Source organism: Alexandromys fortis, unplaced genomic scaffold (assembly GCF_014885135.2).
Source record: "Alexandromys fortis isolate MF-2015 unplaced genomic scaffold, M_Fortis_MF-2015_v1.1 scaffold_50, whole genome shotgun sequence".
Lineage (NCBI taxonomy): Eukaryota > Metazoa > Chordata > Mammalia > Rodentia > Cricetidae > Alexandromys > Alexandromys fortis.
Window position 1 is genome coordinate 10,633,597 of NW_026067932.1, and position 16,297 is coordinate 10,649,893.

Here is a 16,297-nt window from a genome sequence, read left to right on the forward strand (position 1 = left end):
TTCCCAGGCTTGAACTTGAAGGCTTGCAGGCCTCCCCTCGTTTTTCAGAGCCAATAGTGAATGCTGAACTGAAGTATTAAAACCGTTCACTTGCTTGTAGGTGGCTGCCAAGAGACAAGGGTCCCTGAAGAAAGTAGCGCAGCAGTTCCTGCTGATGTGGTCTTGCTTTGGTACCAGGGTGATCCGGGACATGACCCTGCACAGTGCTCCCAGCTTCGGTAAGGTATCCAGTGTCACACATACACACAATGTCCAGCCACTTTTCTGTGCACTGAGTTCACCTCTTTGGAGTCAGTCACAGTCCCACCTGCTGTCTCTGAGGTCAAGAGGATGTAGGCGTGAAGGCATCTGTTGGGGGTGGGACATAACTCTGCTAGGTTCTTCAGAAAGCAAGAGGGCACTGAACACTCAAGGGGAAATACGAAGCAGACGTGTGAAAATGAGAGCTTTGCTGACAAAGAGACCTGCCAGCATTTAAGGAAGTACAAGAGGCAGCGGCCAAGCACCCTTCATCACCTGTCCTCAGTGTCTACCTGTGGCCTGGTTAATAAAAACCCAGAGACAGAAATTGGGGTTCAACCTGAAGGTCAGAAAAGCAAAACAGTCAGCCACTGGCTCTTACGTCTACCTCAGTCTGAAATGGCGACACTGTGTCCAGGAACTTCAGGGACTGAGCTGAGAGCTGTCTCCTCCCGTTTTCTATTCCTCTGGAGTGCTCAGGGCATGCACCACCACTGCGAGGTTTCTATGGCAAACTAGTGTGACTGTGTCCCCACTGCCTGTGGCTGTTTTACCCTCTGATCTTCAGGAAAGCTTTATTAAATGAAAGAGATATCACTACACCTGCCTGCCACTCCTGTGGGGCGAGGTGCAGAGCTCCACAGGTGTGGGCACTCTAACACTGGACACAGACTGGCCTCTGAATTTAAGCCTTTGCAAATGGCCTGGCTGACACCCAGGGCTACTTTCTGCTGCTTTTTATTTCCATTTTTCCATTTGTCAGGTGGTTGACTTTTGATGTTTTGATTAATATGTCTTGAGAAATGCACTTTGGCCTACTCTCTAGAAGAAGGCTTTTGCACTCCGTTTGTTTTCTGGATCACCCCCAACTCCTCACTTACTGCTCCCCACTGGAGATCTATCTGTCTCCGGGATCCGTCTCTGCAGACAGAAACCTGGTCCCCAACTCGGTGACAATATTGTGCTTCCTGCAGGACACAGTCGCCTGCTTTCAGCAGAGAGGATATGTGTCTGGGTCCAGTCGGTCCATAGCAAAGACGGTGGGCCTGGAAAGATGGCATCTGGATTTCAAACTTCCAAGCACTGGCCTCTGTCGTCCGGTGCGCTGGGGTGTTTGGTAACGTTTCTGAGTAATCTTCCATGCTGTCTTACTCTGCAAAGATAGGTGTGATCTTGTGTCTCATAATTTCAGATTAAGCCAATCAACTCTCAGCTTTGTCTGGGTTTTAATTTGACACTTTTCCATTTAACTTTCCACGGACTCGTCAGCATTTCCCAGGTGTGTCATATGGTGAAGTGCAGTGTGGTAGAGCGCAGGAGGGTCGGGTAGGACCTGCTGTCTCTCTGTTCTTTGCTGGCGATTTCTTTCACTGCGGCCCTGGGGTTCTCGGAGCCTGCCCACGCTTCAGCTGCAGAGGGAGCATGGACACGCTCTGATGACGGCTGCCGGGGCAGTGCCATCAGATGTGGCATTTTGATGACTTCCAGTCCATGGTGGTGAGCGCTGGCACGTCCCCTGCAGCTCTGGAAAGGCCACTGTGGGTAGCTGCTCTTGCTTAAGCAATGGCTGAATGGTATCTTGAGATTTCTTTTTTCATTGCTTCAGAATCAAAGATTCAACCTTTTCCACACAAACACATGCATGCGTACGGAGAAGTGGGGAACCTCTGCTCCTGGTCTTAGTGCTTATTCTTCCGTTTGCTGACCCATGGAGTAAGCATCCCCCTGACACCTCTCATCATGCAGGGTAGCAGTGTCCTTGGTATTGCTGTTTGTAGTTCAGTTGTGTAAAAATGGAAGCCTGGACAGAGCAAGTGTGGTTATTGGTGCCTCACATTTTTTCCTGGGGTGTGTGAGTGGTTAAAATTGGTGAGCTTATTTCTTTTCCAATCATACTATTTTAGGACGTGCTGGAAAGTGGGGTAAATGACAAATACATACATATATATATAATATATTTGCTCTGTGTGTGTAAGTGTATAAATATACACACACATATATATTTACACATGCACACACATACCGTAAAAAGAGAGACGTTAACCCAGTTTCACTCTGACAGCATTCTTCTCAGCCCTGAGTAGGTTGAAACAATGCTGCCTCTAAGTCCATTCAGCAAACTCTGGAACGGTTCGGCTCATCTGACTCATTGTTGAGTTTTGCAGTTTGGGGCGACAGGCAAGTTGAAAGAATGCCCGGCAGATAAAAGCCCCGCTCCCCCTTTCTGCCTCTATATGTCAAAGACCCAGTTGGTGGCTGTGTTTGGGTCATGTGTTCGCTGTATGAAAACAGCTAATTAGGAAAAAGAGCCCTCTGTTCCCCGGCCCCTCCCTCAGCTGCAGGGACCAGCTCTGTGTATCTTATGGCCCTCAGAGTGGTGTGGGGTTCATACAAGTGCCCAGCTCGGCAGAATGGCCATTACCATGATCTTGTGGATCTAAGGACCCTCCCTGGCAGACTCTCTCTCCTCCTCTCAGAGCAACCCTCTGAAAGGTAGTTAACGCCTTCCTTCTCCTCTGTTGCTTTGCAGTTTTGTATCCATGAGTCCTTTTAGCAGAGTCTATGCTTTGATCTAAAACAGCCAGACTTCCTGCTCTAAACAGTGTCTCTAGAAGTTTGCAGAGGTAACAGGTGACAAGCTTTGGTCCCGGCGATGTTGAGCAAATTAAAGCTTCTGTCCAAAACAAAACGACAACAAAACCCACTCCATTTCAGTTGGCTGATCTGATTCCAGCTCAGGGTCTCCCGCGTCTCTGGACAGCACAGCGGCCTTCACCCTATCCCACCAAATGCCCATTTATTTCACTGCTGTGGGTGTCCAGGAGGCAATAGCAGTTCCCAAGAGAAACTGTCTGCAAAGCCCAGCGTTACAGCCCAGCGGATGGATGGATGGGACAGAGCTACACATCCTTCCACACATCACTTTTCCTCACGATGGTTTTGTGGTCCAGCACCAAAGGGCCCCCTCCTGGGTTGGGGCTGGAAGGCCTCGTGGGCCTCTTGTCATGGAGCGGCTCGCAGACCTGGTGGCTGTGATGGAATCTTCTAAACTGCCTCTCTACGTAAACTCAGGCGTCCTGGCTGCCATTACCCAGAACCTGCTAAACACGAGGACCCTGATGTCGCTAGCATCGCTTAGGCCCGCTCCAGGGAGGGGGCCTGAAAGCATAATGTTCCTTCTCCACCCTCTCCCCACCCCCGTCCCGGGCCCAGAGAGAAGGAGGACTTGCATAAGAGATGGAGTTCTTACAGGGGCAAGGCTTCCTTCTCAGCTCAAGTGTGTGCTCTTTCCTAAGCTGTCCCTGTCACACCTGCCATTCTCAGTTCAATACCAGTGGGAACTACGGGCCAGTGTTTATGGAGAGCCTAGTAGATTGCCTATTGCTGCCTTGAGTGTGGAACTTAATAAGGATTTCCTAGAATTAGACATGTACTAAGGCAAGAGAAGCCAATAATAATTATTTTAACAAATATTTAGCAAAAATATAAGATCACTTATTTCCCACTTTAACTCTGCAGGGCAATGAACCCATGGGGTAGGAAGGGAGCATATGGAATTTCCTTGCCCAAGATCAAGGAGGTGGATTGGGAGAGCTCTGGCTCAGACCCACCCACCTGACCACACTCGCTCTATCCCCACTGTCAGCAGGCTCAGGTGAATGGTGACAACTTTATTTTATCCACACTGATGATTTTAAATTGATGGATTAATATTTTTTAAGATTTAAATGATGAGAGAAAAGAAGAATTGTTAGACTGTTGGAAATGCTAAAAGATGCCAGCCAGCAATGGAATAATGTCTTTTAAATGCTGAGAACAAAAATTATCAACTTACTCAAGAGTGAGGGCAACAGGAAGTCAATTCAGTTATGTAAAGGCCAGGAGAATTTGTTATCCACACACGCATCCAAAAGCAAGTGCTGCTGCAGGATGCACTTCAGCAAGATGAGAAAGAAAGCCGCACTCGCACTGGCTCACGAGAAACTGCCATTATCTGATCATCACTGCTGGTCACAAACCGCCCCAAAGCCACGAGGCCTGAAACAGATTCTTGTGATGAGTACCTATGGTGACCATCCACGGCGAAGGTCGCAGACACAGCGTAACTTCCTTTACACTCAGTTGAAGAGTTCCAGGCCTCCTCTCCCTTAATCTTTAATGCAAAGGATGTTCATGAATTTGGAGTGGGTGCTTTCACATGAGAAAAGAATTTATGTAAACAAATCTAATTAGCTAATCCTTCCTACATGCCTTTGTTATTGATGAAAGGGGAGGCAGTCAGAGACGACCCTTGGGAGCGGCTCTCTCCTTCCACCCTACGGGTTCCAGGAACTGAACTCAGGTTTTCAGGGTTGGCAGCAAGGGCCTTACCCACTGAGACATAGTGATGGCCCCCAAACTAATCTTTATGTGTGTTCTTTACAAAGGTAAAGCCAAGTTTAATGAGAAAATATATCACATGAAGTAATGAGAATTGAATGCTGAAGGACAGTTAAAGCATGTAGAGATCTTGGTCTCTACCACAACTACTAAATAGCTTCATATTTTGTTGGAAATGTGTGTCTATCCATCCATGTTTTCACAGTAAACATGTAGAGTGTATGTATAGGATAAATGAAGAGATTATCACCATGACAACATAACCATAATTCTCGGGGGCAATAGCATACTGTGAGCAGTTAAGAGATGGCAAGAATTGAGGAGGTGAAGAAGGCGCAGAACGTAGAAACAAGAACCACAGAAGTGAGGAAGCCTCTCTTCCTGGGAAAACAACAGGCAAAAATGTTTTTAAGAGGCAAGATTTTCTAAACTATATGAGATAAAGCATCCTTATGAAAATCCCTGTAAAAGAATAAAAATAAAAACCGGAAAGCAATAACATCCATTTTATGAGCGAATCTCTATTTCAAACCTGGTGAGAAGAGCAGGAAAAAAGACCACTGTGAATCAGAGGCTCGCTCTCTCTCTCTCTCTCTCTCTCTCTCTCTCTCTCTCTCTCTCTCTCTCTTTCTCTGTGTATGTGTGTGTGTGTGTGTGTGTAGGTAGCCCTGGCTGTCCTGAAATTCGCTGTGTAGACCTCGAACCTTTCTCTGCCTCCTGAGGGCTGGAATTAAAAGTGCATGTTACCATGCCAAGTTTTTTTTTCTTTTATTAAATGATGATTAATGGTGGGTAAAATGTCTCAGTGAGTAGGTGTAAAGGTGCTCGCGCCAGTTCTGATGACCTGAGTTTGATCACTGCAGCCTGCATAGTGGACGGAGAGAACTGACTTGAGAAATTGTCCTCTGACCTCCACATGCACACAGTAGCACACACCCGCGCCTTCACACCCGCTCCCACAACAAAAAGTAAAATAACAATGATGATGTGATAATAATAATGATGGATAGGGATGGATAGGGATGATTCAAAGTCTAATCATGGACAAGTAGCGTCCTGCATTCATAGATTAAAAAGAAATTCACATTGCATCTTCATGGTTCAGAGAGAAAAGAAAGCCTTTGTTAGCAGTCACCAGGCGCAACTTTTGAGAAACTCTTTGAAAGAAGAAATCCCAGGGAATATTAAAGACTATTTTAAAATCTCCATAATAAAGACTACATCGAATGTTGATGTTTTGTGAGATTTCTTCTCATACTCTCTAATAAGTATGCACAAGAGGTCTGTGCAGTGCTGTGTAAAGGAAATATCTGAATGAGAAGCAAACCACAAAGTAATCTGTTTCAGGACATTATGATTGGCAAAGAGAAGAGAAGCCAGGGCTGACAAGATGGTTCCATGGGTAAAGGGCTTACTGTCAGTCCTGACCACCTGAGCCAGCCCCAGGACCCATATGGTGGAAGATGAGGACTTGGTCTTACAAATCGTCCTCTGACCTCTACATCCATGCTGTGGCACACACACACACACACACACACGCACACACACATGCATACATAAGAAAAAAGTCTATGAGCTAAGTAGAAATTAAGTCACTTCAGTTTCTATAAAATCATTGAATTCTCAGAACAACATTGAAAAATAATTTAAAAATAATAGAATTATTTTTGGTAATAGTAGCAACTAAAACTAAAATATACCTTGAAATAATTCTAAGAAAATGTGTGAAGATCTCCAGACCTTTATGGTGAGGAATTGTGTGCATGTGTGCTCTGTCAGCATGCGGAAGGCTGAGGCAGGGCCGCTGCAAGCTCAAGCCCAGCTTCAGTGCACAGTGATTCAAAGCCAGCCAGGGCCACGTGGCGAGACTCTGTCTCAAGAAACATAAGGGGGAAAAGTCCTTCGAGGAAAAAGTCACAGCTCATATTTGTAAAGATTCAAGCCCCAAAAAGATGTTAATTCTCATTCATGTATAAATTCACGTGGATTTCTAGAGAGCTCGGGGAGTGCAGAAGCTGAGCAAGACAGTGTGACATTCAACAGTGGTAGCCGGAAGAAACACCGCAGAGGCCAAAGGCAGACTGGCAGGAGCAGAGCTGTCTGCAGCCGTCAGCTCCCCGTGTCACAGCTTTCTGATGGGAGGGCAAAGGCAAGAAAACTTGGATGCTCCAACTCCCAAAAGGAAACATCTAAATGAAAATCAATAACAATGACAGAAATAGACCTTAAAACTTCTTTAAAAAACAGGAAATGATCTTTTTATGATCTTGGAATAGGAAATTGTTTCTTTAAAAAAAGCACATATACACACACACACTTACTCATATATGCACACATATATGTATATATATTTAACATGAATCTTGAAAGAATGTAAAAATACAGCACGAGGTGAGAGCCTTGGCTTCTTCCTCTGGCTGTGTAGTTTCCTGGCCACAGGAAATGTTAGGAGAAGAGACTTTGATATGTATGTTTTAAATACCCCGGAGTGATATCACCTCCAACCTCACAGCAGGGTCAAGGGAATGATGCCAGAGACACTGTAGGATATTGCGTGGCCACAGGATAATTCATAAATACAGCTACCTTCCGCCCCTGGGCCTGCTCTTCATGGCTAGTCGTCCCCCCCCCACACACACACTTTGTGATCACTTGTTTTCCTGGTAATTTTTTAGATTTCCAGACAGTGTGCTCCTGCTGTCCTCTCTCTACTGTCACCCATGACTGCGTTTTCTCCTGTGTTCGTGGCTCAGTTGGTGGAACTGAAGCCAACCTAGGGATGGCACTGCGGGATTTTAAACTGTGTTTAATGAGTCCCATGAGCAAAGTTAAAACATTTCTAAAAAGGACATGGAAGGGAGGGAGATGTTTTGTAATGGATACAAATATCAAATGATTAAAATCCAGAATATACTGCAATCACTCTAAATAAGCTACCTACTTATCTATCCATCATCTATCTATCATCTATCTATCTATCTATCATCTATCTATCTATCTATCTATCTATCATCTGTCTATCATCTATCAATCATCTATCTACTATTCCCTATCATCTATGGATCTGTCTACTATCTGTCCATCTATCTGTCTATCATCTATCATTTACCTATCTGTATGTCTGTCTATGGGGGGCACAGGTACATGTGACGATCAGAGGACAACTTGTGGGGATTGGTTCTCTCCTTCCACCATGTAGTCCCAAGGAAAGAACGTCAGCTGTCAAGCCCACTGAAATGCCCTTACCCACTAAGATATCCCTTTGGTAGTTAAATAGTTATTTTTTAAGAAAATACCCCAGTATGAAAAATAAGCAACAAATACAAACAGCAATGTATGAAAGAGGAAGTTCTACTGAACAGTAAGTACATGAAACTACGCATGTCTTTATAGTAATTGGGCTCCTGAAAGTTCACACCCTCCCTGCCAGCACCTCACATGGCTCCAGGAAGAGTGTAAATCACTCTGGGCGGTGGTTTGGTGCTACCTCTTAAGACTGGAGGGGTAGGTGTTCTTGGGTTCTGTTGCTTAGACTTCTAGACCTGGATACTAGGGGACAGATTCAAAAATAGTCACTGTAGCCAGTTTTTTGTTTGTTTGTTTTAGATGTTAACTTGTCCTTGTTTACAAAATTTTACATATAGCAATCTCCAGAGACACTACAAAAACTTATTAGAACTAATTGTTTGTATTGAGGAAACTCAAAGCATGCAAAACATTATAAAACAGTAACATTTCTATATCTTGACAAATGGAACATGCCATTAAATCATGCATTTTAAATGTGTGGATTGTATGGAACATGAACTATATCACAGTGAAAGTGGTATAAAATTTTATTTTAGTTTCCATTCTACAGAGTGTAACATGTGGTTGACTCATGCCTCTCACCATAAGTGAATGTCTTTATCATCTTGAACAATGTAACAACTTCACAGCCCCCTCACTCCAATCATTCTTCTTCGCAGTGCTGTGATGCTCATGTCTGTATTGAATTCCTTAAATATTTTTTTATCTTACCCTGAGATTTGAAATCCTATGGATGGGCCCTCGGGGGAAAATCTACAACTATTATTCAACTAAAGGAGCACAGAAATAAAAGAGTCCTGTGCCTCTGTATAACGTATACTGATGTCAGTAGAATGTATACTGATAGGCCAGTGCACTGCTCAGCCCTCCCCAGAGAAGCTTCTTCCCGCAGGTGATGGGAATGAACAGAGACCCACAGCTGAGACCCACAGCTGAGACGAGGTGTAGAGAGTGCGAGACTTGGGAGTGCTTAGCCCTAAATGAGGCATCTTTATCCAGCCCTGGCCCTCGGAGCTCAGCAATCTCTATTGAAGAGGAGACAGAAAGATTGTACAAGCCCGAGCCATGATTGACTCCAAGGGAAAGTGTCTTCCAGACACAACAGGACTGAAACACAAGCTTGCGGAGATTCTGAGAGTGCACACAAGGCCTGCACAGACCTGAGCCTGGCAAAATCCCCAGCACTGAGAAGGGGAAGTGGACACCGAGTCCTACCCATAACCGAGAAATTATTTGCGATTGATATCTATCGGAAAAGAGAAAACCAGTTTTCTCTAGTAGAGCATCACTGTGTATATCAGCCATGCTGCAGGGCAGGTCCAGAAAACAGACTCCTGTTTTTTGTATGTTTTTGCTTTGCTTGTCTTTTTTTTTTTTCTTACATTGAGCTATATATTTTTCTCCGCTCCTCTCCCTTCCTCCTTTCTCTTCTGCCTTCTCATGCTCCCAATTTACTTAAGAGATCTTATCTATTTCTACTTCCCACGTACATTAGATCCATGTGTGTCTCTCATAGGGTACTCTTTGTTGTCAAGGTTCTCTGGAGTTGTGGCTGGTTTTTCTTTGCTTTATGTTTAAAAACCACTTATGAGTGAGTACATATGATATTTGTCTTCCTGGGTCTGGGTTACCTCATTCAATATGATATTTTCTAGCTCCATCAATTTGCCTGCAAATTTCAAGATGTCATTAGTTTTTCTGCTGTGTAGTACTCCATTATGTAAGTGTACCACATTTTCCTTATCCATTCTTCGGTCGAGGGCCATTTAGGTTGTTTCCAGGTTCTGGCTATAACAAAGAAAGCTGCTATGAACATTGTTGAGCACATGTTCCTGTGGTATGATTGAGTATCCTTTGGGTATATACCCAAAAGTGGTAGTGCTGGGTCTTGAGGAAGATTGTTTTATAATTTTCTGAGAAATCGCCACACTGACATCCAAAAGAGCTGCACAAGTTTGCACTACCACCAGCAATGGAAGAGTGTTCCCTTTGCTCCACATCCTCTCCAGCATAAGTTGCAATCAGGGTTTCTGATCTTGGCCATTCTTACAGGTGTAAGGTGGAACCTCAGAGTTGTTTTGATTTGCATTTCTCTGATGACTAAGGATGTTGAACATTTCCTTAAGTGTCTTTCAGCCATTTTAGATTCCTCTGTTGAGAGTTCTCTGTTTAGGTCTGTAACCCCATTTTTTATTGGATTATTTGTTCTTTTGATGACCAATTTCTTGAGTTCTTTGTATATCTTGGGAACCAGCCCTCAACCAAGGTAGGGTTGGTGAAGATCTTTTCCCATTCTATACGTTGTCATTTTGTCTTGTTGATGGTGTACTTTGCTTTACAGAAGCTTTTCAGTTTTAGGAGGTCCCATTTATTAATTGTTTCTCTCAGTGTTTGTGCTGCTGGGGTTATATTTAGGAAGTGGTCTCCTGTGCCAGTGTGTTCAAGTGTACTTCCCACTTTCTCTTCTATGAGGTTCAGTGTGGTTGGCTTTATGTTGAGGTCTTTGATCCATCAGGACTTGAGTTTTGTGCATGGCAACAGATATGTGTCTATTTTCATTCCTCTACATGTTGATATCCAGCTATGCCAGCACCATTTGTTGAATATGCTTTTTTCTGTTTGATATTTTTTGCTTCTTTGTCAAAAATCAGGTGTTCAGGGGCTGGAGAGATGGCTCAGTGGCTAAGAGCATTGCCTGCTCTTCCAAAGGCTCTGAGTTCAATTCCCAGCAACCACATGGTGGCTCACAACCATCTGTAATGAGGTCTGGTGCCCTCTTCTGGCCTGCACACATACATACAGATAGACTATTATATACATAATAAATATTTTTTTTTAAAAAAATCAGGTGTTCATAGGTGTGTGGATTGATATCTGGGTCTTCTATTCGGTTCCATTGGTCCTCCTGTCTGTTTTTAAGCCAATACCAGGTTGTTTTTAGTACTGTAGCTCTGTAGTAGAGCTTGAAGTCAGGGATTGTAATGTCTCCAGAAGTTTCTTTATTGTACAGGATTGTTTTGTGTTTTCAATGATGAAAATTTGTCAGCTACCTAGCATGGGCAAAGTGGCATTGAGGGCCATTCAGCTGCAGCTTACAGGCCAAGGTGCCTGCATCTACAAACAGAGAACCGTCAAAAGCAGGCTGTGGAACACTGTATAGTGTGTTTATCATCTTCCTCACACCAGAAAACTACCCATGTGTTGCATGTACATTCGCAGTCTGCAGTACACATGAACAATAACAGAGCCAAGATTACTGATTACTCAAAGGGATCAACATCAGGAGTGAGGGAAATTGCAGTAAGGAAGGGAGCATGGGACTTAATGTTTCCCTCAATTAAAATACATCTGATTTAAATATAGAAAAACATTAAGCATATCATAAAGCTATATGGTAAGTATACTAATGTTCATTTTAGAATGCTCTCATTTTCTATAAGCTAAAAAAGTTTAGCCAGCAAGTGGTTTTTACTCTCTAAGCTTTCATTTCTCCCAAGATATTAGCTGAAAAGAATAAACCTTCCCATTGCTGTTGGAAGGTTGAATAGCTTAGCCCGCCGCACACAGTGATCCCTCTGATACATGTGCGCTGGGTCTCTGCTGTGTTGCTGACTCTGCTGGGCACAGAGTGAGGATGGGGGAATTCTACAGCATCCTCCTCTTCTCTTCTCTTCTCTTCTCTTCTCTTCTCTTCTCTTCTTCTCTTCTCTCTCTCTCTCTCTCTCTCTCTCTCTCTCTCTCTCTCTCTCTCTCTCCTCCCCCTCCACAGTTTTGCTTCTATGTTTATCCTCTGGAGCACGACACCCTGGCACGGAACCGCTTGTTGCCCAATCATCCTAATGATGGGTTTTAAAGGACACAACAGGCCTTGCTAAGACAGGGTCTTCATTCATTCGGGTACTCAGAGCACCACAGCAGGATGGTAGGCAGGGGCATGAGCTCTACAGAGTTCCTGTTTGAAGAACGATTGAAAATTAACACGCCTGTTGGGTGTGTCCCAGGGTTTTCCACTCTCGTTGATCAGTTCGTGGATGTTTCATTCCGTCCATGTTGGCTTAGACCAACATCCTAGCAAATAAAACAATTTCTTCATTAGGAATGATCTGAGTATTGGATGCTATCCTTTGACTGTTTGTTTACTGTAACTGGATGAATCAGCCATTGTATAGATAACTAGTTACTACTTACTAAGCACCTGCTGTATACTTATCTCCTTCTGCAATGTGAGCGTCACTGTCTTCCTTTCAGAGAACATCACATTACATGAGGTCTGCCCCTTACCTGAGTGGCGTTGCATGTTTCCGTGAGGTCTGCCCCTTACCTGAGTGGCGTTGCATGTTTCCGTGAGGTCTGCCCCCTTACCTGAGTGGCGTTGCATGTTTCCGTGACTCCCAAGGCCCATGCTCTCCCTTTGGGAGAAACTGCTATTTCCCTCCTGTGGCTGAGATGCAGATTAAACACAGTAACCTACACGGGCTGATACAGTGTTGCCACACAGCACTCACTCAATCTAACTCGGTTTCTCTTAACAGAATTAGGCAGGGTAGGTTGAACCACAGACATCACAATGTCGTCTGTGCAGGGTGGATTTAGACCTCGGAGACTGTTGAACCCAGACATTGGTACACGGGATGGTCTTTAACCGTTCGCTTTCCTTTGTAATTATCTACACTCAAAATGCGGAGTAATCCTTGAAAGCCCCATTGCTCCCCCCCCCCCGTACCTTTTCTGAACAAGTCTCAAAAAGCATTTAGGGAAATAACTCTTGCAATTTTACTATTTTAATTCTGCTCCTGGGGTTACATCAGGTCCACTGGTAGACACCGTGAACTAAAAGGCACCTTCCCTGCCGTGCACGCTCTTAAGGATCTGCCTCAGAAAGAGTGGAAATGGACACTGGGGCTGCCGGGAACTGGAGGAGCAGGCACCTTTGGAAGTGGCCCGGCAATGTGCCATATGCATGGAGGGGAATGAATGGGCCTGGCTGGGAATATAGGCAAAGAACAGAGCGCTCTAGCCACCAGGGCGGAGATCCTGCGGGAAAGGAATGACTTCCTGAGCATGCGCTCGTGCAGTCGGCCAGGTGGGGGAATGCACAGGTGGTCTGACTCCCTTCTCCATGTGATCTTTTCTCCCCAGGGTCTTTCCACCTAATTCACTTGATGTTTGACGACTACGTGCTCTATTTGCTAGAGTCTCTGCACTGTCAGGAGCGGGCCAATGAGCTCATGCAAGCCATGAAGGGAGAGGGGAGCACTGGTGAGCGGAACCTCCATGGGGATGTGGGGACTTAGCCGTCTGCCTTAAACGCTCACTTCTGTCTTGTCTTGACTCCTTAATTCCACACACTGGAGATGCTAGCTGTGGTGAGGGGGTCAGTGCTGAGGAGCCCACACCATCTTCCTCTGTAGAGGGGCACCTGCGTGTGTGGAAACGCTGACGGGCTCGGTCAGGGAGTGACCAAAGCCACGCAGATTAGAAAGAGTTTCAGTTCCGCAAAGGCAGTCGGCCTTGACCTTGGGATCTAAGAATTTACCTTTCTTCTCGTAGCAGAAGTCCAGGAAGAGATTATCTTGACGGAGGCTGCCCCACCCACTCCTTCACCAGTGCCGTCATTTTCTCCAGAAAAATCTGCCACATCTGTGGAGGTGCCGCCTCCATCCTCCCCTGCCAGCAACCCATCCCCCGAGTACACTGGCCTTAGCACAACAGGTAAGGGGAGCTTCCAAAGTACTGGGTGGCGGATAGATGCTGAAGGCAAGAGATTTCTGGAAAACGGTTTTCCTAAAAAGACAGAAATACCAAGAATTGGGAATCTTGGAATGTGTGGAAATCACTCATTAGTACGTCTTGCACACGTCGCTGCCTCTGATGGGCAGATTAAACATATGGTAAATCTCTATTCCCCCAAGTAAGCCACTGGAATTATTAAAATGTTATGGGAGTATACAGGCATTCTTGAAAACCAGAAATGTGAGCCCAAATCTAAGCAATGTTTCTGGGAAGGTGAACAGGCGAGAGGTCGTATCAAGCCGCAGCACAACTGAATGAGGCGGCCGCTGTGAACAGAGCTGGTCCCGAGCCACACGTGGGCCACCCTGAGCGTGACTTGTCAAGCTCACTACCGGAAGGCTGTTCTGGTGAGAGACCCACAGCACAAGATACATGCTGTGTTCTCATGTGCCAAACCACACCCGAGAATCACCCAGGCCTAGGTACCCACCCATGTCTAAAACAACTGAAAGAACCCCAAACAGATATTTGTATATCACTTTTCACAAAAGCATTGATAATAGTCAAAAGTGGAAAGGACGCACGTGTGTCCTTTGCCTATTGAAGGGTGAATGGATAGAAGGATAGTATACTATGGAATATTTTTAGCCTTAATTTGAGAAGAAATGGCATTGTAATATAACATTATAACCGGAATGAATCTTGAAGTCATTGTGCTAAGTGAGATGAGTTAGGTTAAAAGGACAAATGTCTGACTCCACTGTATAGGGGCCCTAAAGTCATCAAATTCATTGAGTAAAATAGAGGATAGAGGCAGGGGACAGGGAAACAGAAGGGCAGAGCTTCAGTTTGGGAAGATCAGAAACTCTGGAGATGGATTATGACGGTAGATGTACAACCCAACAGATGGACAAATACACTGAGTTGAAAGGTGTAATTGATTTTAGGTTAAGGTGCTTTTAACATACACACATGCACAGACACACGCACATACATGTGCACACATACTCACACAACACACGCACACACACATGTGCACACACACCATAGCACTGCTGTCAATGGAAACAGCATTGCACAGTGGGAAGGGGGAATTAGATACGCATGAGAGTCAGAGATCTTCAAAGAAACAGCTGCTTAAAGAGAAATTTCAACAGAGATGGAACAGAAAATAAAATACAACTGAAAGAGAATTAAAAGAATGAGCTAAGAGATTCTCTGATAGCACAGTCAATGCAAAAAGATAATGTTGAGTATGTGGGCCATGAGAGGAAGAGCCAATCCGTTCAGGAATTACAGCATGTTGTTGTTCTGAGACAGCATCTTACTGTGCAGTCCTGGCTGACCTGGAACTCACTATGAATAGACCAGGCTAGCCTCTGAGTGCTGGGAGTGCAGGTGTGTGCCCAGCCCAATGTTCACGCTTTAAGAAAGTGTTCCCAGAAAGAGCAGGTCATGGTGACTCACCCATGTGACCTCAGAACTCAGGAGGCTGTAAGGCAAGAGGATTGCTAAGTGCTTGAAGCCATACTGGGCCTGTTGGGTGGGTGGGAGGGGACTACAGAGTGAGCTCTTAATTAAAAAATAAATTAGTTAAAAAAGAGAGGAAAGGAAGGAAGGGAAGGGAGGAAGTGAGAAAGGGAAGAAAGAAGGCCAACGCAGGAGGAAGGGAGGGAAAGAGGAAGGGGGGAGAGAGAGAACGCTAACAGTTGAAAGGCTTTACAGAATACAGAGATAAGACCTAGGATAACATGTCCTTCCTTTGAATCCTGAGGTGACTAAATGAGGCTGAGGGGTGGAAGTCATCTCTAAACTCACTGAATAAAATTGGAAAGATCTTACCAGCTCCAAAGAAAACAGATAACACCAAAGGAGACTCAGACTGGCACCAGGCTTCTCATCAGCAATATCAGGTTCAGCATCTGAGGCAGTATTTTTAGCATGCATCGGGAATCTTCAGCACAGAATCCTATTTCATAGGTTGTGTGTGAGAGAAGGGCAGTGCGAGTACATCGTGCATACATGCATACATATAATCTATAATCTATTTAAGGTGCCAAGTCCGATGCTGAGTGCTAGGTGTGGCCTTGCTACCAACAGCCACACAGGGATGAGAGAAGTAAAGACAGGCATCATAGAAGACAGCGCAATCAAGGTGTGAACTAACACTGCAGGGCTGCCAAGGAAGGAAGTCTGTATTCCAGCAGAAACCCACCGCATGCATGCACACAGCGTTGACGGGGGATTCTGTCACAAGGAAAGCGTTTTAAATACAGCCGTTTGGAAGTGCCCATTCTTGCAGTATGGGTTCCCCGGATTGTAGCGGGTCTTTAGACCCACAGGCCTGGAGCTTCTCACAGCTTAGCAGACGAGCTCATGGGAAGTGCCTGCAGACACACTGCTTGGAAACCCTGGAACCCAGCTGAACAAACCTCAGACAGGCAGTTGGGGCACTCCCTGGGAAGAGAGAGAGTGGAGGTAAAACACAAACATTTCTGCTGGCTGACAGCGCTGTTCACAGCTCTCTAGCACCCAGGGGTCCTTCCTGGTCAGAGTTTTCTATCATCATCCCTGGGTCTCCAGTGGGGCAACAAGCTGCCCAGAGCCACTTCCCTGAGCCATGCTCCTAACAGTT

At 45.1% G+C, this 16,297-nt stretch overlaps 1 protein-coding gene across 1 annotated transcript in view; it reads left to right on the forward strand.

Moving 5' to 3' along the window:
• Positions 1–16,297, forward strand: part of Rfx4 (regulatory factor X4) — a 74,671-nt gene that overhangs the window by 40,141 nt on the left and 18,233 nt on the right. Inside the window, exons 11-13 of the mRNA XM_050145534.1 lie at positions 101–218; positions 13,069–13,188; positions 13,480–13,641. Of these exons, the coding sequence (XP_050001491.1) occupies positions 101–218; positions 13,069–13,188; positions 13,480–13,641 (400 nt within the window). The remainder of the gene's footprint in view (positions 1–100; positions 219–13,068; positions 13,189–13,479; positions 13,642–16,297) is intronic.